The following is a 27,786-nucleotide window of genomic DNA, read 5'->3' as shown; positions in this document are numbered from 1 at the left end:
TACCCCAACGGCATTCCTCGAGCTTTGTGACATATTTCACAAGTCGGGTTAAGATAGGCAGTGCACATTTTTTATATAACAGTAACAGGTAATGAAAAGTGACGTATGGTTACACGGTTTAAGCAGGCGTATGTGAGTTCTAGTCTATTTTTCTCTGACAGGCTAGGCAGTCTGACCAAGCTAGGAGCATATGTATATTGGGTTACTCCGGCAGGTTAGGCAAACTTATGTTGAGAGCAAGTTTAAATTAGGCTATTTACAATGCTTTCCTATGGACGCTGGCGTCTTCTCACTGTGATTTTTCACAGTGAGAAGCACGCAAGCGCCTCTAGCGGCTGTCAATGAGACAGCCACTAGAGGCTCTGGAGGCTGGATTAACCCTCAGTATAAACATAGTTTCTCTGAAACTGCTATGTTTATAAAAAAAAAAAAAAAAAAGTTTTAACCCTAGCTGGACCAGGCACCCAAACCACTTCATTAAGCTGAAGTGGTCTGGGTGCCTATAGTGGTCCTTTAAGCCAATGAGCTGTGAGCTAAGTGTTCTGCACAAACTGCATGTATGTCACACGGTACATGCGGCCATTTTGTCTCCCCTCCCCCCCCCGGTGTGTGTCTGTGTTAAACGAACACATTCTGTTGTTAGACATGTGAACGTTATTTTTATAGTTTAGTGATGTTTTAAAATCTGTCTCTAAGCCACATTATTTGTCAGCAGATAAACTCGCAGATCCAGTAAATCATGCTGTAAATGTTTAAATGTATAAAGTTAGGTATAGTGGCTTTATTTCTTCCTATGGACTGTCCAAACTTGTGAAACAAGCATCCAAAGTCCTTGTAAAAGAGTCACGTGACATTGACGAGTGGCCATTTCCTATTTACACAAATCGTATATCAGCAAAAACCCAGACAGAGTCCTAATGTCTCCGGCCTGGAAACAAATCCTAGCTGCTGGGGGATACCACTCCCACTAAGCTTATCCGGTCCGTAGGTCAAGCAGGGGATGATCAGTAAAGTATGATGTAGTGGACAAGGGCCGTCAACCAACCAACTGCATATTCTATATTTCTTTTTTAGTAAGGGTGTAACCGGGCTTCTGCTGAGAATGGATCAACCCTTGCAATGCTGCATACTTCATAACTGATCTGAATTTTGTGGCTCAGTCCTGATATTTGGTCTCTGTTCTGCTATCTATATTGGTATCCCGGTTGCTTCTGGCGATGCCAGTGAACATGCACACAATCAGTGTAATCCAAATATCGCACTTTTATTGGGCAGGGCCTTACACGTAGAGAAGATTCCATAATCTGTTTATAGCCAGGTCTCTAATTTAGGAGACGCAGTTGCACAGACAGCTTTTTATACACATATTTACTGCGTTGTAAGAATGCTCTTTATATTAGATTATTTAGTATTTTGGAGCTCTGATATCATACTGTAAGTTCTGTTGCTGTAGAGCTCTGTGATACATCCATACACACTGTGTTGCTGTGGACTTCTGTGATTGTCATGTAATTGGATTTTCTATGCTGTGGAGCTCTGTGAAACATTATTACTATTATTTTTGGCATTTATATGGCACCAACATATTCCGCAGCGCTTTACACTATTATAAAAGGGGGAAGTTTAACAATAAACGAGACAATTACAAAATGTCCTTGGAACAATAGGTTGATAAGGACACTGCTCTCGCGAGCTTGCATTTGTATGTTACTGTGAAGTTTCTATCTCATTGAGCTCTGTGGTACACCCATCCACACCTCACATTAGTGTGGCAGATATGTGACTGTATCACAGAGCTTCATCGCTGTAATGTGCGTTCTAAAAAGCAGAACTTTACTGATAAGTCCGTGGAAATACTTTCTTTTACTCTGTTTTGATCAGCAACGACAAGAATTCTTATGGTCTATTTGAAATGATGAACTTAAAATATACTGAGGTTTTCCCCATTAAGTGAAATAGATCCGTAAATTAAATAAATATGGGGTTATTTACTAAAACTGGGAACATTGAGTAATTGTAAATTGAAGGATTATTCCTGGATGATTGAATTACCCCACTAGTGCTAACCAGTTTCTTTGGACACTCCAACCAACTAAAGCAGTTTAGCTTTGCTGAAGTCCTCTTTTTGTAAAATAAAAAATAAAAAAAACTGCAGATTTCAATAGGAATTGACACTTGTTTTTAAATTAACTTTGTAACTTTGTTACGGTTACTTCCTGGTTGTTAAGCTCAGTGGAACTAAACTCAAGTGGCAGAGCACCGGCCTTGCAAAGACTTCTCATTGAGTTTTATTGGGGAGTCTGTGATTGGACAGCCACAGAAGGTCTGGGTGGGGTTAGAAGGGGAGGGCTTGTAATGGATGCAGACAAGAGATCGAAAAATGTTGTTAGATATACCCTAAAAAAAAAAAATAAAAAAACCTAATTAAAGGCATGAACGTTTTCATCGGACGTATATTTACTAAATAGTGATTTGTTTATTTTGTTTTATTTGGGCAGTGGACTGTCCCTTTATGTAAATCAAAGCCTGACCCAATTTAAATTTCCTCATTCACACCTGTCTGCCACAGGTTGGTATAATTGGGTATAATGTCATGGATGTCACCCAGTCGGTTCCAGCCAAGGGTATAATGATTAATTTGTCTTCTATCTTAGAACAGGGTGTGAATCCTATCGTTTTCTAGGGATGTGAGAGACCAAGTGTTGAAAGACATTTTATATAGGACTAAAATAGATATTAAGCAATATTCCATTCCACGTGGCGTACTGGCGACGAATACTCCTGTTTTCATTTTAGAGTGATTTTAAAAAGAAGGAATAGCATCATTCTTGAACCCTCACCCTGCTGATCACAAAACACAGGCGTTTCTCAAGCCTTAAAATCCTTGGGCAGCCAAGATAGCCTTCGAATGCAGCACAGCTGGCCCCGCTGGCACGGCCTCTAGCCCTTTCAATGCCCTGTTTGTGTCAAACACATTACTTTACAAACATTTCATGTTATCTTGTTACGTTAGCCCTGCTGTTACTCACTCTAGCCTCACCCATGGAGAGAATGATTGTTTCGTTTTTATAATGTATTGTGAAATTGTGACCTTTCTCTGAACGACTATTCCATATATTTGAAGAAACCACCCCCCTTCTCCCCCTCCTTTTTTTTTTTTTTTTTTTTTTTTTTTCCTATCCATCACTTTGCCTTTTTCTGAGTAGACTGTTGGAACCATATATAAACGTTTGTGGTGGGTGGGTTTACTTTCATGTCCTCTTTAATGTTAAGCCCTCTGTGTCAGTTACAGTTTTTCCACAGCGCTGTATAATAGATAAACAATACAAACATTTAATTCTTACAAAACATGGCTGACATACTGTAAAAAAAACAGTAGCTGAAGAGGACCCGGACCAAACTTGTTTACAATCTGAAGGTCATTGGTTTCCGTAAATTAGAGGGGCAAAGATTTAAAAATATCAGGTTATATTACTTTACTGAGCGGGTAGTGGACGCATGGAAAAGCCTTCCAGCTGAAGTGGTAGAGGTTAACACAGTGAGGGAGTTTAGGCATAAGCACATAAGGCTATCCTAGATATAAGCGACTAATGAAATAATTTATAGAATTGGGCAGACTAGATGGGCCGAATGGCTCTCATCTCCCATCACATTCTATGTTTCTATTTTACCACACGACGTTATATTATTATTTAATTGAAAAGACAACAAACCTGCAAACTTCTGGAAGTTTTCTTTACAAATAGTCTGTAATTACATCTTTCATTTTTTTGCTCTGCTGGGAAACGTCCTCCTGATCTTATCAGACTAAGTACTTGTTTAAGGGAATCCGTAGATAATCTGCAAAATTTAGACTCTGAGCGACACGTGTCATGGGGTCGTAAACTCTTGAGAATTGGAGCTTTGACGCTTTTTTTTTTTTTGCCTTTATTTACTTTTTGTTTTACATGTTCTGTAAATAACAATACATGGTGTATACTTGATTCCCCTATTTACACCCATATATACCCTGCCGATACCCACCGTTGTCTCCTGTAGGCTGTAACTTTCCCCCAGAATGCAGGTTTTTTTTTTTTTTTTTTTTATATTTTATTCTCCTTAATTGCAGCCATGGATGTTGGTTATGTCACGGCCATACAAAGCATGATGGCTCTGACTCGGTGGCACTCACATGGTTAAACCAACCTGTAACTGGTTATTAACTTATTTGGGCTTGGTGAGACAAGTTCACTGCAAAACAATATGGAACACACCCTGCTCAGTGAGAGGGTTGATTGTTTGGATCTAGGGTATCCTAGACATTCCTTCGGTGTCATGCCTTGTTCTATAACTTTGAAATGGTTCATTGAGTTACGGTGGGTTGCCATTTTTTATTTTTTTCCCTGATCACAGGGGGTGTCTTACATTCCTTGGTTTAATAAGTCAACAGAGCAGTGCAGATGGTCAGAGTACTATCATTTCTATTTTCTAATAATATTATAATGTATAGCTGGCCTGTCAGTGACGTTTACATCACAAGGTCCATAGGCACAGAATTCCCAGCCTCCCCCAACCCTCCCCCTTGCAAACTGCAAAGAAAAACCAAAAAATTGACTAAATACAATTTGACGTTTAAATGATACATTTTGTGTATATCTCTTTCTCTCATTTTTCCACATTTTATAGAAATTCACTGCATGCAATATTTGTTTATTCACACACATACCCTTTTAAATTTTTATTAATATGAGGTTCCTCCCGGCCTCCTTTCCCTACCTAAGGGGAAAGCTGGAGTGGTGGACCTCTGGGATCACTCTGTGCGCGTGCTGCAGGCTAGACAGCTCTTGGGACCAGTACAGTGCATGCGCAGGAGCTGTGCAGCCAGTGCAGTAAACAACCCTTGCTCCAGTGCAGTCAGTACATTTATACCCGCAGCACTGCACACGGTCAAAAGTGCTCCAGTAGATCGTTAGATGTCCAGCTGCATCAGCAAGGTCGCTGTGGCACTCCTAATTGCCTGGCAACACGTCCAGTCACTCTGCTCCCCCAAAATGCATATTTGTACAGGATGGCCATAGCTCTCTCCTTGCAACCCTTCAAATTTGATTTATTTATTTTAGAAATGCCAAATTGGCCCATTTGGAAGGCTATGCCACTGACTTGAGACCCAGAAAAGCTAGAGCCATTTTTTGTTTCTTAATTGATTAGTAAATTGCTTCAACGCTGGTAGGGGTTACAGAGCAAAATTAAAAAATGTTATCTCAAGATTGATGGCAGAGGGCTGGCGAGATGAGAATTTCTAAGCTCTGACTCAAGCATTTTATCTTCAACATTACGAAACGGGTTTTGTAATTGTAATGATCATGTGATTTTTTTTAATTTTTTTTTTAGAAAAACCTTACATCCTCGTGTGACGTGTGTTTTAACAGTTCTGTAATCCATGTTTATGTTTCCGATACCTCTCCCACCCAGACAATGGTGCACATTAGTACCTGTGTGGGTTTGTGTGGAGGAAAAAATGTCGTTTTCCATTGTAAAACAATGAACACAGATAAAATCTCTCCTTCTCTTTGCACTTTGTGAAGGCAGAGAAGTGTGGAGGTGTTAAAGTGATAGAACCATTGAGTGATTGATGTTCCAGTCGCAGTAACTATTGTAGCAGTTCAAGCTTCAGTGTGACCGGTTTGAATCTTGCCAGTTTCAGGCCATTCTTTTACACTTCTGACGTTCTAGAACTCCAAGGATTAAACCTCCATGTCTGCCAGTTCTCTGAGAGAAAATGAAAGAAACTGGCTGTTGAGTGGGTGTAAAACCAATTTTCTGTCGCACATCCAGCTGATTCCCTAATCTCTCTCACCAGATCGAATAACGGTTGATACAGTGAAGAGGAAATAACCTAAATTTTCTGTTTGGGGTCCTACATGTGGCTTGTGACCTTCCTGGAGATGGTGTTCTACAACTGTTCATTTATCAGTTTACTAGCTTGTACTATAGATTGGCCCACTGAGGGCAGATAAGGAGAATTATTTAACGTGGTGATGTCTAAACTTGGCACTTCGTAGTAAGATTTATGGCTCACTGAGCATTTTGAGCACCGTAGTTCTGAAACATCTTGGTTGTTAAGAGTGGCCATTGCTGCTATAAAGGTTAGAGCACGTAGTGTTCAATGCCTGGAGTTCAAGGTCCATTTTAATCAGTGTTTGGATTTCATAGTGGGTTACCGGGTTTATTAATTGCATGCTATTAAATATTAATGAGGACTACATATTCTCTTTATCCTCTAATTTTTATTAAATCATGATATTTCTAGAGGTTAATGAAAGTCTTTGAGTTGGTTCCATTTCTTATACCAAAATATTAACATTAGATTTGCCTGTCTCCTCTGTACGTGGTTACTGGTTGTTTTTTTTTTTTAATGTATATCTTCTTTTTTTTTTTCTTTTTTTCTACCTAGGTTTTATAAAAGGCTTTGTATAAGTGTGCATCGCTGCCATGTCCTCCTATCCCAGTGCGCCACCACCTTACAATGACCGAGACCCTCTGAATACAGCTGGTGGGTATCCACAGCCAGGGGGCTACCCTGCACCTGGTCCATATCCTCAGCCAGGCGGGTACCCTGCACCTGGTGGATATCCACAGCCCGGTGGGTACCCACCTGCATATGATCAGCCTGGGGGCTACTACCCACAGCCAGGAGGCTATCCTGCACCTGGAGGATACCCAGAACCAGGATATAACGAGGCTCCGAAGCCTCCAGTGATGCCCATTTTGCCCACAATCCCTCTGAACACAGGTAAGCAACTCTTCATTAACCCTCTCTTACCTGACCTTATTTGCTTTCTTATGTTGTTGTTGTGTTTTTTTTTGTTTTTTTTTATAAAGTCTGATTGGAATTGCATTTTAGGTTGCCGAATGTGCATTGGCACTTTTAAATTCACCCCGGGTCTTTCGTTCCATGTAGGGTGTGAAAGCCGAACCCCTAGTGTTTTATAGTGTTTGAGGAATGGGCTGACATTATGTAACAGTTTATATAGTAAATTCTTCAAACTTTATACACCTAGGCAGCTTGCAAATCATTCGGAAACATCTGCCATAAATGTGGATATTTAAAGGGCATGTATAGACATCATTGAAAGAAATTCCATTGCTACTAGACAGAACAGCAAAGCGTTGATCTGAACAGAAGTACCTTTTAACTTATTGCCGTTACTCGGGCAAGCAGCCCTTTAACTTTGTCTTGGCATCCCTATTGGTAACACTTTTATAAAACTCTTCCAGTGTGTCTACACGTTACTTGTCTGAAGCCCAGAACGCCAGAAGCTAAACCGTAAAAATTCTCTGAAAGCATGACTGTGGGCGTCTGTTTTCTGCAAATGTTGAGTAATGTTGGCAAGGTTTTCAGAAAAAGGATCTTCTGGATATTTGGTCAAGTGCCCTCAGCTGGAAAATACTCTTCACACAGATGTGTTTGTATATATATTTAAACAAAAACCCTAGGTGTAATATTAAAGGAGTGCATTTTAATGAACAAATACAAAAGCGGTTTAATTTCACTCTCGTCGTTTGGGTTTTAAATGCCTTCCAGGGAAATTATCATATGACACTTTATTTTTAATTTAGAAATGATAATCTCTGAACACATGACCACAACAGAACTAGTCTATCAAATGTTGGGCACATGGCATCATCCGAGGGGTCAAAGAAACAGTTCTTGCTTTTTGCTCAGCAGAAAGCTTGGCGCTACTTTGCAAATCACAGACTTTGGCTCCTGACATCACATGGTTCCTTCAGCCTTCTGGTTATTAAATCCGGAACAGTTACTGCCTGCTCGAGCATTTCCAAGATGGCTGTCTCCATGCTGCAAGATCTTCAAAATAGACAAACATTGCAGATCAGGAGGAGAAATCGAAACAATGTTTCATTCCAACTCTTCTCTATTACTTTTTCTATTATGACTGTCAAGTGCTACTAAAGGTCTTGGTAACAATGATTGACAGGGAGCCAAGATGGATGTGCCCATTTGTGGGATAAAGAGTTGTGGTTTCAATAAAAACCTCACAAATACAGATATTTGTTAAAATTAGGGATAAGGAAATGGAATATTAAATATGCTGGGAAGTGAACGTTACCCTTTAAACTGGTTGACAGGACCACATTTTCAGACCACTTTAAATTCACGAATAAGTATTCTGTACCACCTCTGTCGGGAGGCTGTTCTAGGTAAATTATAAAGTTCTGTGATGCAAATTATTCCTCAGTGGTAGTCCCCAATCTTACTGATGTCATTTTTATTTATTTTTGCTTACTTCCCCCCCATCCCCCTCTCTTTGCTTATTTGTTTAGAAGTTCATTCTCTCTCTTCCACTCGAGGATTTTAGTGATCATTTAACTGACTCGGAGTGAAGTTTTATTACACATTAATCTCGAGTCTATGCTGTTATGTAACCATTCTGCTTGGGGCACGGATAGATCACGGTTATTTTTGTGACTGTAATTGTTTCTATTATATAATTCTTTGTTTATGGATACAGCACCGGAACATTTACAAATGGGCCGTACAATGGGAAGACTCAATACACAAATGATTTTACTAGTCTGCACACAGCAGGGCAGAACATCTCAAGGACTTTGTGCTTAAACCATGTTATTGTCTTTATCCGTTCTGCCCATTGAAGTCCAATATTCTTTTTCGTATAATAAATGGCATATGCCCACTTATACACATCAACTGATAGGCATTAAAGATGACTGGTTGTAGAAAATTACCTATCAATATGTTATTATATATTATTTGTAAAGTTGTAATAACCAGGGCCATTCATGATTAAAGTAATTCGTTTTTTTATTCCCTTCCAGTCTCACTGTTGTGATTGAGTGAGGGTCAGTGTCCACCTGTAAGCAGTGCATATCAGGCTGCCCCTGATCCAAACTGCTCTCTGTAGAATGCTCAGGGAACCCAGCAGCTCACACTAGAGGGGGTAATTCTATAAAACCACAATATATTTTAAACAAACGGGATATAGACACTACAACTTAAAGAGTTAGTCTAAGCACCATAACCACTTCAGTTTGTGGTGCCTGCAGTCTGTAACTCTGCATTTCGTTTTGAAACTGAGTTAAACGCTTTAGGTGCCAGCGATGGGCCTAAAGGAATATACCAGCGACACCACTTGGTCAAAAGTGGATGAGGACACACTCCAGATAATTAGCCTCTCTGGGTAATCCAACTGAGGGTTTCAGCTGAGCTGTCAGCACGGTCTCCTGGTCTCTCTGCATTATGTGAGAACGTCCGGTTATATTCACTCTACTGGCTGGCGTCCGTTCGGTGGTGTCTCCCTCGTTGCAGGCTCACCCGACATCAAAATGGTGATAGAGATGCACAAGTCTGTAATTTGGGCTGGGCCCACTAGACATTACAGCTGTGGCGGGCATGCAATAAACCTGAAACTCCAATATATTTTACCCTTATAGCTTTATAGACCTTACAAATCTGCATATAGTTTGTAGTCGATGTTTCTGATTTAAGACAAATGGCAATATCCAGCCAGTAATGGGCAAGGTTTTTAATTTATTAAATCCCAACATGCAAGCTGCTAAATGAGAGGCATCCTCCGGCCACTGGGTTACAATGTCCATTATCGGCTGCGTATCCTGCCACACCATTCAATATTTTAAACTCCACCAACATAGAAATACCTTATTTAATGTCTCTCTTATTTTGTGCAGGTGATGCGGAGATGTACGGAACGAATGATGGTGGAAGTTTTGGCTCATGGGATGACAAAGCTGTGCGTCATGCGTTTATTCGGAGGGTAAGTTAGTGTGGTCCTGAAAATGCATGATTCGGATAAAAGCATTCATTCAGCCCCGCTCCTGATTGTGATCTGCTGACAGAGGAGATGGGAGATAGATTCACACTATTTCTGTCCACTCTAGCTCCTTGGTGGGCATTTCATTATAGGGTGGGGGGCCCAGTTAAAATGATAGCAGCCGCCATCCAGGAGTATAACTCCCATTAATCTAAGGCAGAGACTATGTGTATGATCTCGTACTGAATGATGGCATTCAAACTGTGCATTAAAGGGATTATTGCAGGAATGCTGTCACTGTTCATTAATGATGCACTGGAAGTGGACAGGGAAGAATTTCGTGAAGCATTCCGGCTAAAATATGATTTCCTAAAAGTGCTCTTTTACGCTCTGCTTACACATTCCTGTGCTAGATCCAGAATGCTGGTGACAATATGACTTTTAATCACCCATTTCACTATATTCATGTCTTGCAGGTCTACACCATCATTAGCGTCCAGTTACTGGTTACTGTGGGCATTATCGCTGTCTTCACCTATGTGTAAGTTTCATCTCCACTTATGACATTTTACAAGATGTGTCTCTGATGGCTTGTACATCACTCGTTTCATTGTGGGTCTCTCCTTGGATAGAGACGTAACGTTTCCCCGGCTTTAAAACAAATTCTGTGCCAGGCAATTCTCAGACTGGGGTCCACCACTATCCCCCAGCATGAATATACTGCTCTGAACGCTTAATGTTTCATGACACGAATTCAAGTCTTTACATTTGACCTTTTCCCTGCTCGCGCAACACCCGAGCTCTGTGTCTGAGAGAGGATTGGACTTTGTTTGAATTACTTGTTTCCCCAGTTGTCCTGAAATTCTAAATGTCGTAGTAATTAATACAAAACTATGACCATGGCTTAAATCTTTTGTTATTTACATGAGATTATTTTTTAAAATCGATTTACATTCCCTTTCATTTATAAATCTGTTTAATTTATATACAGTCTTACAAAGTAGCATATAGCGAGGCTTTGCTGCAGTTAAATTCTCATGGAAAAGAAGAGTGACGATTAAATTCCGTCATAATTATGATCGTATTTATTGATTTAAAAGGTGACACTTGTTTTTGCAGTATTTTTTGCCAGTTTTTGTTGATTTTTTTTTTTAATTCAGAAGACCAACAAATTTAGAGTGGTAGAAAAAAGAGAAACAGAACAGTTTCTATCAGAATAAGTGTTAGAGGGGGGCGGGGCCAGGCTGCCATGCAGAGCAGACGTGCTGTGCCTGAGCTCTTAAGCATTTTACTGCATCTGAGGTGATATCCCTCGGTTAAGGAAAGACTACGACCAAGCAAGGGCACTAGCCGAGTTGGGGGACCCCTGCGGACTGTCCTGAAACTTGAACGGTGTTTCTACTCCACTGGAAACCGTGTCTCTCTGTTGCGGCCTACTGGGGACGGAGCTGGGGAGAGGCGGCCGATCTCCTCACTTCATAGATCCCGGTTTGGCTCAGATACACTTTTACCTCCCCCTCCCCCCTCCCCTCTGGACCGGTGGGGGATATCCCGGTCCTCACGGGATACACTGGGGTTAACTACCTTACCTACTCCGCACTCCATGTGGAAATAAGCAGTCATTGATAGACTAGACTATACAGTAACTAAACCTAACTATAACTAAATGTAACTACAGTTGCTACATGTCCTTATTACCTCACAGCACATGTACTGTCTCACTGTGAATAAGCTTGTTTTTCTTTAAAAAAAAAAAAAAAAGTGCAGCCCATCTTGAACTTATATGTTAACACATTGTCCTTACCATTGTAACTCCTGTTATAAGTCATAGCAAAAATATATAAGTCATAGCAAAAATTTGTACTTAATACTGCACGCCTAAAATAAAGAATTAAAAAGAATAAGTGTTAGAAAGTATGAAAAATCTAACGCGTTGCTGAAAAAACAGTGGTTACGTACCTTCCAAGTGTCCCTATTTAGAAGGGACAGTCCCTCTTTTGGGACCATATCACCTGTCTCTAATTTCTACCCTGGTGTTCCCTTTTCTAGGAGCTCCATGTTGTTGCAATGTGACAGTAATGTTTCTTTAAATGACTGTAAATGAGATACATTGATCCTGTTCTGAATTACATTTTGATTGTAAAATGTATTTGTCAGTCACCTAACCATGCTGCACCCTCACTCACACCCTTCAAATTAAAGGGTCCCTCTGTCCATTTGAAATGTTGGTATGTATTTTGGGAGCAAAAGAAGTGATAGATGATGAAACCCAACAGATTTAATGAATTGTTTCAGCATTTCCCCGAATAACTGCGTCAGTGATACTTTTATAAGCCACCTCCCCCCCCCCCATCCGATTGCAGGAATCATTTGTGACATACTTTCCATCTGTGAGAAGTAGGACCAACATGGTGGCAAATCAATGCTGTTTGTGTCTCTGGAGATGTTAGCGTCTGTAAGGAAGGTGTACCATCTTGGTGCTAGTGACACCAGGGAAAACACCTGGGAAGTCCCTTTTTCCCTCCATTAACGCAATTAATATTCTTGCTGGTCATTACATGCCCTTCCGTACAGTCCAATCCCGCACGCCGGATGGCAAGCTGCCTGCCACGCACGGCAGGAAGGCAGGCCACTGCGCTAAACACAGACCAAAACCGGAATGTAATGTGTGGCATGTGGGGATGAACTTTCCATCGTGGCCCATCCGAGGAATTGGGTGAACAGAACTGTTCGTTACCTCGTGTTTGCTGTTTGATTTCGTCACATGCTTATTTTTCTTTTTTTTTTTTCCTCACTCTGTGTTCCCTTAGTATATAACTCAAGACCCAGTGATACCAATTTAAGCAACCCCAGTTACATCTTGCTAACACAACTGTTTAATCTCCTTTTCAGTAACCACATAGTCAGCCACTCGTTAGGCTTTACTATTTCACTCCTCGCTCTGTCTATTATGTAATATCACCGTTTCTTCTCGTTTACATTACTCGCATAGCTAGATCTGTACATTATGCCGTTTTGTCTCTCCGCTGATTATGCTCAAGCATATTTCTAATGACAAGCTATAGATTTGCACATACTGGTTAAGTCTTGCATCAACAGTTAGTCATGCAAACAAAACACACGTGTGTAGACTGCCTGTACATGCTATACCAATTACCTATGCTATTCTCCTCTTGCAACGATCTTCTTAATTTTAAATAATTGTGCTGATAATGCTAATATCATGTCTATGTTAAACACTGTAGGACACGATGATGCTTGCTCCACCTATTGTGGCATGGCAAGAGTTTGTGTAATTGTCTTTTCTGCACAGCATAAATAAAAAAATTAAAAGGATGTTTCCATCGGTTTAATTCATTAACATATTTAACTAGAAGTCATAATTGCTCCATACTCTGTCACAAAATAGTGTTGATGTTGACCCATTAAAATCACACTCTTTATGGTATAACAGAACATAAATTGACTTGTGTGGTGTTTACCTTGACTGATGGCCGAGTCGGCCAACTTAAAGCGTCAGTCTAAGCATCATAAGTAATTTCCATTACTGCAAGTAAGAGTCTCCTGTCTGAGTGGTGAATTGAAAAAATTAAATTATAAAATTATAGCCGAACTGTCACCCATTTGGAGGAAAAAAATATTTTCTTGCTATATAATCTAAATGTTTACAAGTTGCTTTTCAACTCACTACAATTTTGTGTTTAGTGAATATTCTCACCAGTAAAAAGTTTTTTGTTTTTTTTTTATTTATTTTTTTTAAGAAAAGGAGGTGGATTGGGAGTTAATTGAAATTGTCACAACTGTATAATGGAAATAATTCCATACGATTCCACCGTATTCTAATATTGGATACAGACCGGTATACATTCAGCAGGAATATTGTGTTCCTTTTATAATTGACCGCTGTAATTGGTTAATTATAGACCAGTGCATTCTAATGCTTTGAGCCCTGGCAATCTCTTGGAATCTGTAGTGCCTCTACGTTCTTTGTTGTTGATGACTAAGTAATATGATTATTTAACCATGACCTCGGTCCTGTCTAAAGCCATTTCTCTGATTATTTTATGTCTATCTTTGCAGGGATCCTCTTAGAAACTTTATACGCGCTACTCCTGGTATATACTATGCCTCCTAGTAAGTACTGCTCTCTGTACTGCATGCTTTCTGTATCCATTGCTGGGGATTTATTGGAGGCCTAACCGGTTCTGTTTCACCCACAGTGCTGTCTTCTTTGTGACATACATTGTCCTTGTGTGCTGTGAAGGCCCCAGGTGAGTGGATGTGATTTCTTGTTTTTTTATTTATATAGCGCCATCAGATTCGGTAGTGCTGTACAATGGGTGGACTAACAGACATGTAATTGTAACCAGACAACTGGACGTACAGGAACAGAGGGGTGGTGGGCCGTGCTCAATGAGCTTACATGCTAGAGGGAGTGGGGTATAGTGACACAGTAACAGAGGGATTGAGGGCCTGCTCAGTGAGCTTACATGTTAGAGGGAGTGGGGTATAGTGACACAGTAACAGAGGGATTGAGGACCCTGCTCAGTGAGCTTACATGCTAGAGGGAGTGGGGTATAGTGACACAGTAACAGAGGGATTGAGGACCCTGCTCAGTGAGCTTACATGCTAGAGGGAGTGGGGTATAGTGACACACAGGTGTCCTCACATTCTAGCGAGCTCTGATTTTGAGGTGGAAGAGCCTAGGTTAAGTCTAGGACTAACACTGGGACAAGACTCACAGTGGGGCAAGGCTTTAGGTTTATCACTATTACCAAACAAAATCTTTTATTAGCAATCCAAAGTTAAAATAATTTTTAAAACCGTTTTCTGTGAATTACAGGAGACGTTTCCCATGGAATATAATCCTTCTGGCAGTATTCGTAAGTATCTGTTAATACAAAGCTGTTTGTTTGTTTGTGATATATATGTGTTTGCATGTATATGAGAGAGGATCCATATCGGTGAGCCTTGTATTATGGGAATGCCATTGAGAGGTTCAGGGAAATTAAAATAAAACACAAGCTTTCTACAAGGAGTGGGTGGGGCAGCGTTAAAGGGTTTACTCCAAGCACCACAACCATTTTATAATTCTGAAGTGGTCATGGTGCATGGACTTGTACGTGTAATGTTTCAGTAGAAGAAGAGATGCATACTTGGATATTTAATTGCTGCCAGCATTCCTGCCTAGATTCTGCCAATTTAGGAGCTTGAGGCAGGCTTGGCAACTGGTAAGAGGTGTTAGAGGTGAACAAGGAGTACCATACAGGAGTAAGGGAGCTGGACGGGCTGGAGTGGTTGTGATGCTTGAAGTAACCCTTCAATGTATGTAGGTGGTTTTGTAAATTACAGTAACCATTTGTTCTTATTTCCCAGACACTCGCCATGTCCTTCATGACAGGAACCATAGCAAGGTATGTTACAATCAGATCCTTATCAGAAACCACTTCTTCTTTCTCAGTTTCTATCTTCGTACAAAGCTTGGCAACAAACCTGAAATAAAAAAGTGACCTTATTCCACTCCAACGCTGACCCTTTGCTTATTGTAACATTTCTGATGAAGCATTCTCCCCATTTTTCCGTTAACCCTTTTTTTGAGTAAATTAATGAACGTGTCTCTGCAGGTGCTCTCTGCTTCTCAGATAATGTGGCAGTTTCACTATCTTTGTACAGATAATGCACATTACTGCATATTGACCCCAATTCTATCACAATTTGAATAAACAGCCTTATTGTTAAACTGACTGCCACTATCCCAGACCCTTTGTAAAATGTAATATTGTGGCTCGCGCAGGTTCACAGCCCAGGTTTCTATCCACCCACCGTCAGAGTGAAATACGGTATTATTTTTCTGTTTCAGTTATTACAGCTCAAAAGCCGTCCTGATCTGTATGGGGATCACTGCTATAGTCACAATCGCAGTCACTATCTTCTGCTTTCAAACCAGGGTGAGTAGTCCATGCTAGATCAATGTGTAATTAGGGTGCGTGCGTGCGTGCGTGCGTGTGTGCGTGTGTGCGTGTTTTGTCTTTTCTATTTTTAAAGATATTTTCTTGTTGCTGTAGAGACGGACAGTAATATTGTAGCATGTGGCTTCAGTATCTACAACTATAGAACAGTTCTAAGGTTCTGCATGAATGGTTTCTCTGAATGGTGTTGTTTTTCACCTTTTTTGCCTTAAATCCTATATTTAGGATCACGCAGGGAACGGGGCAGCCATTATTTTATTGTCTGGACCAAATTGTACTTCTGTCTATATCTATATCAAGCAACCAATCGAATACCACTTTGATTTAATATACATTATTAATATTTTTTATTGTGCTGTTTTCCATACGATTATAATTGTAATGGGAATATAAACAAGCTATATCAATTTAAATGGCAGTTTTATTGAATTTAGTTTTTTTTAGTTTTTTTTAACATAAAATATTTGCCTTGACCCCACCGCATGACAATGTGTGTGCTGGCTGTCTCACTGCTACTCCTGAACCCCCCTGGCTCAGCACACCCCACCTAATGCAGAACACATTAAGTACGATATTGCCTTTGATAGATTCACTTAGTATTCTGCAGTCTGGACATTACAGCCATTACACTGGCTTTAGATACTTTGTCCAGAGTCCCTGATACTATATAAGCAGGATGTTTGAAACTGGCATACAGCTTTTAAGGTTCAGAATAAGACGGTAGAGGAGAGAGTAATTAGTCCATAAGGGATTTGGTAGATGATATCACTTTCTGTTGTCAGCGTCCTTTAGGAAATGTTTTAACCTTTTCAGTTCCAAACAGGTGAAAGCTTATTATTCATGCCACTTTGGGCATATTTTGCCTTTTAATAGGGAATGTTCAGGGGATATATATATATATACTGTATATACTGTATGTGTCAAATCGTATAAACTCGTTATATTGGCGATATCTACATATAGAAATCAGTTGTATTTTTAATGTGAGATACAACATTGTATTTGGTGATGAGGAATATGGTGGTTATGGTAGTTTTACTCTTTATTTATGAGAGGACACAAGTGTCCAATACGTTATATATTAAGGGTGTAAAATGTGGTAGTCTTTTATACTATGGGATGCAATAAAGGTGTGTTGGTGCTCAGTTTCCCTATGTAAATGCTGGTGAAATAATCCTTTACAGGTTAAAGAGGAACCGGCTCACTACTTAACTGGATGGAGGGATCTGTACTATCCTTAACTGGATGGAGGGATCTGTACTATCCTTAACTGGATGGAGGGATCTGTACTATCCTTAACTGGATGGAGGGATCTGTACTATCCTTAACTGGATGGAGGGATCTGTACTATCCTTAACTGGATGGAGGGATCTGTACTATCCTTAACTGGATGGAGGGATCTGTACTATCCTTAACTGGATAGAGGGATCTGTACTATCCTTAACTGGATGGAGGGATCTGTACTATCCTTAACTGGATAGAGGGATCTGTACTATCCTTAACTGGACGGAGGGATCTGTACTATCCTTAACTGGATGGAGGGATCTGTACTATCCTTAACTGGATGGAGGGATCTGTACTATCCTTAACTGGATAGAGGGATCTGTACTATCCTTAACTGGATGGAGGGATCTGTACTATCCTTAACTGGATAGAGGGATCTGTACTATCCTTAACTGGACGGAGGGATCTGTACTATCCTTAACTGGATGGAGGGATCTGTACTATCCTTAACTGGATGGAGGGATCTGTACTATCCTTAACTGGATGGAGGGATCTGTACTATCCTTAACTGGATGGAGGGATCTGTACTATCCTTAACTGGATGGAGGGATCTGTACTATCCTTAACTGGATGGAGGGATCTGTACTATCCTTAACTGGATGGAGGGATCTGTACTATCCTTAACTGGATGGAGGGATCTGTACTATCCTTAACTGGATGGAGGGATCTGTACTATCCTTAACTGGATGGAGGGATCTGTACTATCCTTAACTGGATGGAGGGATCTGTACTATCCTTAACTGGATAGAGGGATCTGTACTATCCTTAACTGGATGGAGGGATCTGTACTATCCTTAACTGGACGGAGGGATCTGTACTATCCTTAACTGGACGGAGGGATCTGTACTATCCTTAACTGGACGGAGGGATCTGTACTATCCTTAACTGGATGGAGGGATCTGTACTATCCTTAACTGGACGGTGGGATCTGTACTATCCTTAACTGGATGGAGGGATCTGTACTGTCCTTAACTGGATAGAGGGATCTGTACTATCCTTAACTGGATGGAGGGATCTGTACTATCCTTAACTGGACGGAGGGATCTGTACTATCCTTAACTGGACGGAGGGATCTGTACTATCCTTAACTGGACGGTGGGATCTGTACTATCCTTAACTGGATGGAGGGATCTGTACTGTCCTTAACTGGATGGAGGGATCTGTCCTCCCCTCTTAGTGGTTAAAGATGAATCTGTCCTCCCCTATACTTGGTAAAGAGGATCTACTGCCTTACTAGTTAAGAGAACCTGATACAAGAGAGTCGATTCCTCTCAGATTAAGTGAATTAAGAACAATAAAGATGTGAAATTCTCTACTTAGAGGTTGTTGTTTTTATAATAAAATTCTATAAATATTTTTTTTTTTTAAAAAGGCTTAGATGCTTTTATGCATAAACAGAATATTCCAGGATATAACCGAATGTGAACAGGTTATTGATCAAAGTAGAAATCGGATTACAATAATTGGAACCAGTGCCTGAACAGAGCCATTTTATTTCCCTCATATCTGACCCTTCTTCTGTCTGATTTTGACAGGTGGATTTCACATCCTGCGGGGGACTCTTTGCCGTCCTGGGAATCGTAGTCTTTATTACAGGAATTGTTACTGCTATCGTCCTGGCATTTAAATACGTGAGTATACGCTTTGTCAGATTATTGGTTACTTTCTCTTTACGTCAGGAAACAGACATGCTTCCCCAAACTCCGGCCCTCCAGATGTTGCTGAACTACAACTCACATGATTCTCAGCCTATCAATTTCATTCATAGAATCATGGGAGTTGTAGTTCAGCAACATCTGGAGGGCCGGAGTTTGGGGAAGCCTGGCCTAAAGAATCCCACGGTTGGTTTCCCTGTGCCGTTTAATTATTAGAGGGGAGGGTTTATACCAACAGAGGAGGGCTGGGTAATGTGTGCCAAGGGTGGGAGGGCACATGCAGCCTCCGACTAAATGCAATGCAATAGGCACCTCCTTACTCTGTGTCCTTATCCAGAGTGCAGCCAGTAAATTTGCTGTAATAAGCTGCTCTGTGAGTTTATAGAATTCCCTAGAGACGTCAGAAATGGTGCTGTATGTACTGTAAACGAACAGCTCCGTCTGTGTTCAGACAGGAAGGGAGATACTGCCTATAAATGATCTGTGCATCATGCTGTTTTTCAGAATAATAAAGGTTTTGTTGGTGACAGTGACACCTGGTGGATATATTTCATACTGCACAATAATAATGTTTGATACAAAATATACATTTGCTAATGATTTTTTGGCAAAATGACTGATAATGGTGAATGAACTCATTTTGTGGATTTCATTGCTCCGTTGAGAATTTAAAGAACTGCTGAGTAACTTAGGGACTGTCTTCGACTTGCTATGTTAATTTTCCTACTTTACGTGATGCATGTAGGCAAGATTAACCAATGGCAGAAAACGCTCTTGCTGATGGTGTGTTTAACTCTGTTTATTTTCTTGTAGGTGTACTGGCTGCACATGCTGTATGCTGCGATTGGAGCGATTGCTTTCACACTGGTTAGTATTGCATTATTTTAGTTTGTTCCTTAGGAGAAATTAGATGTTGGAGGTTTTTCTCTCTTTTGGACGAAGTTTATAAAGGATTTTATATCCTTTATCTTATGGGAGACTAATAAAGTGCAAATCTAATGTATGCTAACAAAAGATATTATATTGGTGATACTGATATTTCAAAGAGAAATTAAGGAAAATACAACAATGTTATTGTGTCCCCCCCCCCCCTCCCCATTGGTGACTGTTTAATACATTCTTCCTAATGTACATGGCTTTTTTTTCTATGACCTATATATTTTATTTTAATCTATGCTTATCTCAGTGCTGCTTAGTGACACTGTGTCATATTCATTTGTAATCTCTGTATTTACTGCTATCACTAGCAGATATTGCCCAATATTTATCTGAAGTGTACGTGCCCATCAACACAGGTGCACTAAACAGCAGGCGAAGAGCCAACGGGCTCATCTAGTCAATGCGTTTTCCTTTCCTCGTTAAAATAATAACTTATTCAGTTGCCGCTTGTGATTGCCAACTTGTCTTAGTTGCACTATTTGGCACACGGTTAACTGGAAGTTTAATTTGTATAAAATAAAAATCTAAAGATCTGTGGCAGCATTTAAAGTCTCAGCATTGAAGGCAGAGTTAGAGAAGTTGCTGTTAAATATGGCGCCGTTCTAATGACGTTGCGTTTTGTATGCAGCGACTTTAAACAGCCAAAACAAAAGATACTGTTGAAAGGACGTCACTACGTTTAGAGTTGGGGTAAGTTAAGATTTGGGTAGCCCATTAGAGTTGGGTAGGTAGGACTGGAGGGGGGCTAGGCGAGGATACTATTGTGGGATACCTGCTCAACATGCTGTGGACTATAAATTTTCATGATTCACAGCCAGGATAAAGTTCCAGTTGACAGGTACCCCATGCCCTTTAATTTACCAGGAGCTACGTAGCTGTACTCTGCCTAATTACGGCTTAGTATAGCAAGAAGATGTGTGCACAGTGAAAATTATTGGGTGTTCTAAACTGATACAGTCATGATTTTTAAAAAGATTTTTGGTTGAAAAGAATTCAGTTGAATTTTGATTCTGACCAAATCCAAATCTAATATCAATAGATCACTTTGAATGTAAAAGCAATGTACCTAAGCAGCATTCATTTCAAATTTCATAGTTTTTTTTGTTTTGTTTTTTAAACCTCTGGTTTAATGCCAAGTTAAATCTTTCTGGTATAAGGAAATACTTATGTTAAAATCCCTAAGGACATAGCACGATACTTTTGTAGTACAGCTGAAATGGGTATTCTAGCAAATGTGACCTATTTGTTCAAAAAAGCGTTTCACTTGCATACTCTGTGAATTTACTACAGACAGAACACTTATCTTTTTAAGGTGTCAATGTTATAATTGTCTTTTCTTCTTGGCACATGGCTCTATGAAATATTATCTCATAATTTCTCAATTATTGTTCTGCCTTATGATTTTTATCTGATCTCTGACTGTTTTTCTATTTATCTTCCCAACAGTTTCTGGCGTACGATACTCAGCTGGTTCTTGGAAATAGGAAACACACGATCAGTCCAGAGGAATATGTATACGGAGCACTGAAGATCTACACAGATATTGTCTACATATTTACCAGCCTCCTTCAGATCGTTGGAAGCAGGATGTAGTAACGATGAAAGGATACACACTGCTTTCAGAACACTCTGCTTTTGACAACACTCTAAGGGATCTTCTAAGCCATGTGATGAAATGGGATCTATACCAGGCCGGCTTATGTATTTACAGAGACAGCTAAAACATTGATTCACTTTTTAGAAGGTTCCTAAATCTACCATAACTACATGGGCTGTAACTTTCACATGTGCCTCGTTATATTGGTAACCTGAAAGAGCGGTTCCGAAAGCCTTCCTCAAAGACCCCACTGACTTGGCTTTAATATCCTGGAGGTTGTTGAGGGTTATTGTAGAACATTTATTTCTGTGGTAGGAGCTGCAGGTTCATCAATAGACCATTTAAAGCTTCACATATGGGATTTGGGCCAATTCACTAGTATAATTTATATCAGATTAGCTCAGATTGTCTATGGGGAAAACATTTAGAGGACATTTGCAGTTTTGGGCCTAAAATTTGATATTCTTTGTCTGTTTTCTACAGTACCTGTTTTAGTGTTTAACACTGACAGGGTTTTTCACCGAGCCAAGAATTTATGGTGAATCTCAAATTTTAGGCAAATACAACCGAATGAGTAAAAATCACCAACTCCGCTCTTTTAAAAAAAGATATATATATATTCTTGTAATTGTCCATAATTCTGCATTTTAATGAATAAAGCTTTCAGTTTTTATATTCAGGACATACTATAAATGACAAGATGTCTCTACCATGATGTAAAGATAAAATGAATCCCTTAAAAAGTGCTGTTTGCTAGGGCTTCTGTAATTAACCGTTGACCCTGTTTGAAACACGACAGGTGACGACTGCTGCAGTGAAAAGAGCTACTCGTGCTAGGAGTTGTAATCCAAAAAAACATTTCCTTAAGTTTACATAAAACTTGGCTTAATGAAAGGCCTTGGACTGTAAAATTATTTTTTTTCGGAACGACAGCCATGGGCTTAATTTTAGAGCCATTTACAGACACTCTCAGTGTAATGTGTAAATATAATGATTATTAAACAACGAGGAGTCTGTGACATCAGACATTCATTGGGATCTAATTAAACATTGTGCCAGAAAGATTCACACCCAACGCTACAGTGATGGTTTACATTTTGTAGGTTATCTCCTCCTTGCTATAGCTCAGTTTAATGAAAAGAATTCCTTCTTGTGTACCATTTTACCCTCTTTTGTATTTCAACCCATATAACTTCTTTTGTATCTCTTACCCGACCCCCCTTAACTTGTGAATGTTTCATAGACCGTGCCATGCATATGTACATATCTAGACATGCACTAACATACAAAAATGGACACATCCGGTCACATATACACTATCATACAAATATACATTCACACACCTACAGTGACACATACAGTGACAGGCACAGAGGGACAGTTACATGCGATCCCATTCATATGCACAGAGTCAAATACATACAGACACACACAGTCAGAAGCACAGTCACATACAGCCACATAGACAGACATACAGAAACGGGCAACAATCACCAAATTTCCATCTTCCCTTCAGAGGTTTGGCAGCTCACTATGTCTAGTGGTTGGGGAAGCAGGGAATCCCTCCTGGTTCCCCCTCAGTAGGCAGTATCCAGGCAATGGGTGCTAGCACCATATAATTACGCCCTCCCTGGCTGTATCTGTGAGGCAGCTTCCTCCCTGGTAGACCCGCGATAGAGGATAATGAAATCTTCTACCTGCGTCCTTCATGGCCACACTACAATGAGTGAAGGGTGCTGTGTGTACCCCACTCTGCCTGTCACCCGGTGTGGACCCCCCCTCAGTGTGCTATTGCCCCTTTCCCTCGTGCCTTTAAATTATGAACACTTTACATGCCAGATTTTTACCACCACCCCATGGATTCCTGCTTTTCAGTGACCTCCTTTTTTAAACCATGTTTTTTGTTTTTTTATTAACTGAAGAGAAGTACGGTAATTGCATTTTCCTTGTCGAAGTATGTTGTAGCTGCCATTAGGATGTATGTACGTAGAACCAAAGCATATATTGAATGTTAAACCTTTCTCTGTGTAAGAAGACTGGCAAGGAAGGCATTAAGGGCCAGAAGTTGGTATAGCTTTACATTTTATTTATTTGTATTTTCTAATCTGAATTTAGATGCCTTACAGTTATTGTCATTGCTGTTATGCACTTCAGAATGCTGTGTGAAGCTGGTCCCACTACAAACGGCACAAATTAAACACAGTGGATTTCTTCATTTGTTCTGCTTATGTGCCTTTTAAATCTCTGTTCTCTCATTTTGTTTTTGAGTTATTAACGATTTAATAAAGGTCACCCAACCCATAGCCATTAGTTTTTGCTGCCAGTTTGGTTTTGGAGATATTAAGCGTTTTTAGATTAAGATATTAAGCGTATTTAGTCAAACCCTGCCCACTTTGTGCCACACATTACATTTTTAAAACCAATATACCATTTATCTGAGCATTTCTTTTTTATAAATATTGTGCATTATATATTATACATATTATCCACCCACTTTGCACCATACATTTATTAGATTTTTAAAAACAAATGCCATTTATTTGTGCTGCATTTGTGTGCTAAAATATTTACTTGTTTTGCTTTGGTTTATATTTTTAGTTATAACATTTTTTTAATTTCAAGACCTATTAAGCAATCCAGGACCCAATTGACACCGATTTTTGCCCCAAACCTAACAAATTGCTTAACATTTACTAGTCCTTGGTAGGGGGCAAAATAACTTAATTTATTTTTAAATAAGCACATAAATTGGAATATAAACCAGAATGATATGATGCTGTTTGTGATCATTTTAAATACTTTCACTGCCTGTGATAATAAAAAATCAGTCTGGTAAAACCTGTCTTATATTATCCTGTTTCGCTCAGTAGGAAGATGGCATTTTACAGAAAAGGCACTTCACTGTAGAACTCGTAAAAAAATAAATTAAAAGAAAAACTTTCAAAACCGTAACATATTTTACAAACAAATAGCAATTAATGGTTTTCAAAGTAAAGTAATTACTACATGTTTAAGAACTAATTCTAAAATGATTTTATTGTGGTCTTAGATTGTAAAACACAAATATTGTACTTTAAACCTCTGGGCCAATAATAGAGTATGAGGGATTATTTTATTATTTCTATAGCGCCATCAGATTCTGTAGCGCTGTACAATGGGATGCACCCTAACTACCCCCCTACACACAAACACTGCTCCAACAGGCGCTATGACACTCCTCATGCTTGTGGAGAGAGGAGGGTCGAAGAGGTCACCCTGATTGGCCATGGCAACTTTGAGCATTCAGGGGTTGCTGCGTCACTTGACAAAATGAGACCGTAATCCAAATAAGACAACAAAAAGCATGTCTTGCCACCAGCTCCATTGCATCAGTTGTGCTGTTATTACTGTATATTAAGGAGACAATAGTGACACTTTCTCTTAATCAATCCATAGTCCACCTGAAAACAAAGTTTTGTGACAGACCGCTGAATAAAGTTACAATAACGATAGCACAAATGAAAGTTCTAAAAGTAAATAATCTGTTACAACATGTAATATATACCAGTATACAGTAAACGTAATTTCAAGTTACGTTAGTGGTAAATAACAAGTCACTTACATTATATAGAAATGGGTGACAGACTGTAGCATATATTGCAATACACGTACAATAAAGATAAGTGTTAATATAGAAAAAAATATATATATATGAAAACCTGAAAGAGACAGAACAGATATTTAAATGGCACTAATCAACCAGACTGTTTTTATGTCCTTGCTGCACATTGGAGCTAGAATCAGGTACGTGAAAGATTTTTTTGTGTGTTTAACCCTTTCATGGATGGAGAGTGTGGCAGAGGGACACTATAGCGTTGGGAATACATCTTTGTACTCCTAATACTAAAGTGTTCCTTTAATAAAATAAAAGACTGAACTGAGATTTAAATGGGGCAAACGTGGCACTGACAGACCAGCCCAATTTTTTATTCCCTGGGCTCTTCTAGGGGGCTGGCTGATCTTTTATGATCTTTAAATCATTAATATTTCAGTAACTATAATAGATCGATTTATTAAAATTATACAAATGGTGCTTATGCAACCCTAGCAAAAAAATGTTTAACAGCACAAGAAATTGGTATATTTATTTTTAAAATGTAGGATAAAAAGTGGGTGCAGTTTATCTAAAATGCGCAATATTTCCAAAACAGAACTGTCACAAATCTTAATTTCTGCAGCACAAATGAATGGTATATTTTTATTCACATTTTAAAAACCTAGGGTACCAACGATACAAAGCTGAGTCAAATTGGATGGCGGGTTACAAAATAAAAATTAATGGCACAACCGCAGCACTAACCAACCAGCCCAGATTCATGTGGTTTGTTTTTTAAAGCTGTTATAAGGCATCTGGGTGAGCTTTGGTGATTTTTATTCTGTAATAACTCAAACAATTGCCATTATCTTAATAATGGCATTATACATTTTAATTTTTATGGCACAAAACCGCACAAACCAAGTGGATTTTTTTTTTGTGCCAATTGTAGTGGGGGGCACCTTCACGCTGCCACTTTTATTATAGAGTTTCTGAGTTGGGGCTATATTGAAATATATGCAAAGATTGGCCAAAATCAGCTGCTTCCACCCATAAAGCAGAGTATATTAAAATATGTCCATCACCCAGGCAATTCCATGAGCAACTGGGTGCAGCAATATGTAGCATAAAGTAAAACGTGGAATAGAAAATCTTACACCACTGTACTGTAACTTCTAATAGGAAAACAATTGTTAAAAAAAAAAAGCAAAGTAATACATTAGAAACATGCGTAAAAATAATTATACTCTGTGATCGACTGTAAGTGAACATTTAAACTCCTACCTCACCAGCAGGCAGCTCAACCAATTGGGGGCCCTCTTGTTCTGGTCTACGGGGTCTGATCTTCTCCTATAAACCCACACCAGCAGAGGTTTAAAGAGTTCTGCTCCTCAGATAAGAAGAGTAAACCTGCTCAGTCAACTAGTAGAAGCCATACTATAGCCACTTTTTATACTTTGCCCAGACTACATGTTTATGGCCCACACTTTGTGCAGAGATCGGTGGCCTGCTGACCGTGTGATTACACAGGGGCACTGAAGATAATTCTCAGTTGTGAACATGATTGACAAAGTCTGATGATTGGGTGGGAGCTTTAAAGCAGTGTTGCAGTTGTAAATTACATTCATCATTTAACTGTGGGTGAAGAGCATCCTCTACCCAGTAAGACGTGCAATCGTATAAAGTTGTTTTGGTGGTTAGTCTGACCATTTAAATTCTCCAAATGATCATATTAGGAGGAACAGGTTGGTGCGATATAAATATTGATAATAGTGCAGAATATGAATGTAAACATTGCAAAGTACTGTTTTACACAGAAGTGTCCGAGCTTGAGCCTCCACCTTTTGGCCAAATTGCCCATTTAATTTTCATTGAGCTCTGTGATGGCCAGTGGGTTAGTATGTCCATTGAGGGCTGTAAATATTGTACATTTATGCCAATACACTCTATTAAATTTATAATCACAGGGAATATACTTTGTGGTTTTCAGAGACGTTTTAGCTGAAAACTGCTTTCTTAACCCCTTAAGGACACACGACATGTGAGACATGTCATGATTCCCTTTTATTCCAGAAGTTTGGTCCTTAAGGGGTTAAGGCCAAATTCAACATAAGAGCCTCCCTGTCCCCCCTGTCAGATAATGTACTATATATTATATTGATGGCAGAGGTTACAGGGAATAAAACCAGCTGAGTACGTGCAGGCAAAGTTCCAAGTTCCTGGTGGTAGATTGTAAATCACACCTTCTAACAGAATGTCGGACCTTCACTAAAGAACAGCTTGGAAAGTCTCCTATATTGCTGTATTGTCTGATTGGATGTGCCAAACTTTATATTTGCCATAGTAACTGGTGTATGTGTGGTTTCTACATAAAGGCAAACTAGAATTTTAGATTGGGACTTGTTTAGTTCTTTACACACATGGGAAATCAAAATCAGGAGTTGCCAACATGAAGAATTAGCATATAGGCTGGTGAAGCATCATGGGAAATGTCGTTTTTCTTTCTTTTTGATAGCTGCCTGTTGGTTACTCCTGATTTTATATTTTCAAAGTGCATGCAGCATGGGAGGCCCAAAGCCTGCCTTTCTAGACTCCCTTTGGCTGTGTACTATAGATTGCAACATGGAGCTGCAGACACAAACCCTTACCAGAATAGAGGCTGAGTGTTTGCCACCTGTTACGCTATATCATGGTTGCCCAGTGTTTGAAGATAGACTGTATTTTATATACTGAACAAATAAAGCATATTTACATTACTGTGTCTTGTGCTGTTTGTGATGAGGTATATTGCGTAGTACAAGTGATTACAAATGATAAGGGTACTGGGTAATGATATGCAGAAATGCACGTATTAAGACCATCCTTCTCATGAGCGCCTCCTCCCTGTGACAATTTAGAACTGCTGCAAAGGTCGACAGAGCGTTTGTGCTGCCAAAATCCAACGTACGCGCAGAAATATGGACACAATGAATAAGGCAAA

The 27,786-nt window shown here is 39.5% G+C and overlaps 1 protein-coding gene and 1 long non-coding RNA gene across 2 annotated transcripts in view; both read left to right on the top strand.

The window, feature by feature from the left end:
- Positions 1-22,248, top strand: part of TMBIM1 (transmembrane BAX inhibitor motif containing 1) — a 39,640-nt gene extending 17,392 nt beyond the window's left edge. The window contains exons 2-12 of the mRNA XM_063429260.1: positions 6,434-6,772; positions 9,706-9,791; positions 10,265-10,329; positions 13,869-13,922; positions 14,009-14,059; positions 14,632-14,671; positions 15,165-15,202; positions 15,649-15,736; positions 18,577-18,672; positions 19,510-19,563; positions 21,082-22,248. Coding sequence (XP_063285330.1) covers positions 6,472-6,772; positions 9,706-9,791; positions 10,265-10,329; positions 13,869-13,922; positions 14,009-14,059; positions 14,632-14,671; positions 15,165-15,202; positions 15,649-15,736; positions 18,577-18,672; positions 19,510-19,563; positions 21,082-21,228 — 1,020 coding nt within the window. The 5' untranslated portion in view covers positions 6,434-6,471 and the 3' untranslated portion in view covers positions 21,229-22,248. The remainder of the gene's footprint in view (positions 1-6,433; positions 6,773-9,705; positions 9,792-10,264; positions 10,330-13,868; positions 13,923-14,008; positions 14,060-14,631; positions 14,672-15,164; positions 15,203-15,648; positions 15,737-18,576; positions 18,673-19,509; positions 19,564-21,081) is intronic.
- A 3,393-nt stretch (positions 22,249-25,641) lies between these two features.
- LOC134570621 (uncharacterized) lies at positions 25,642-27,562 on the top strand. The gene is made up of 2 exons (XR_010085158.1): positions 25,642-26,134; positions 26,210-27,562. It is a non-coding gene; the product is annotated as an uncharacterized LOC134570621 (long non-coding RNA).
- The last annotated feature ends 224 nt before the right edge of the window (positions 27,563-27,786 follow it).

The sequence above is a fragment of the Pelobates fuscus genome, chromosome 8 (assembly GCF_036172605.1).
Source record: "Pelobates fuscus isolate aPelFus1 chromosome 8, aPelFus1.pri, whole genome shotgun sequence".
NCBI classification, from domain to species: domain Eukaryota; kingdom Metazoa; phylum Chordata; class Amphibia; order Anura; family Pelobatidae; genus Pelobates; species Pelobates fuscus.
This window is presented reverse-complemented; position numbering and strand designations above follow the sequence as displayed.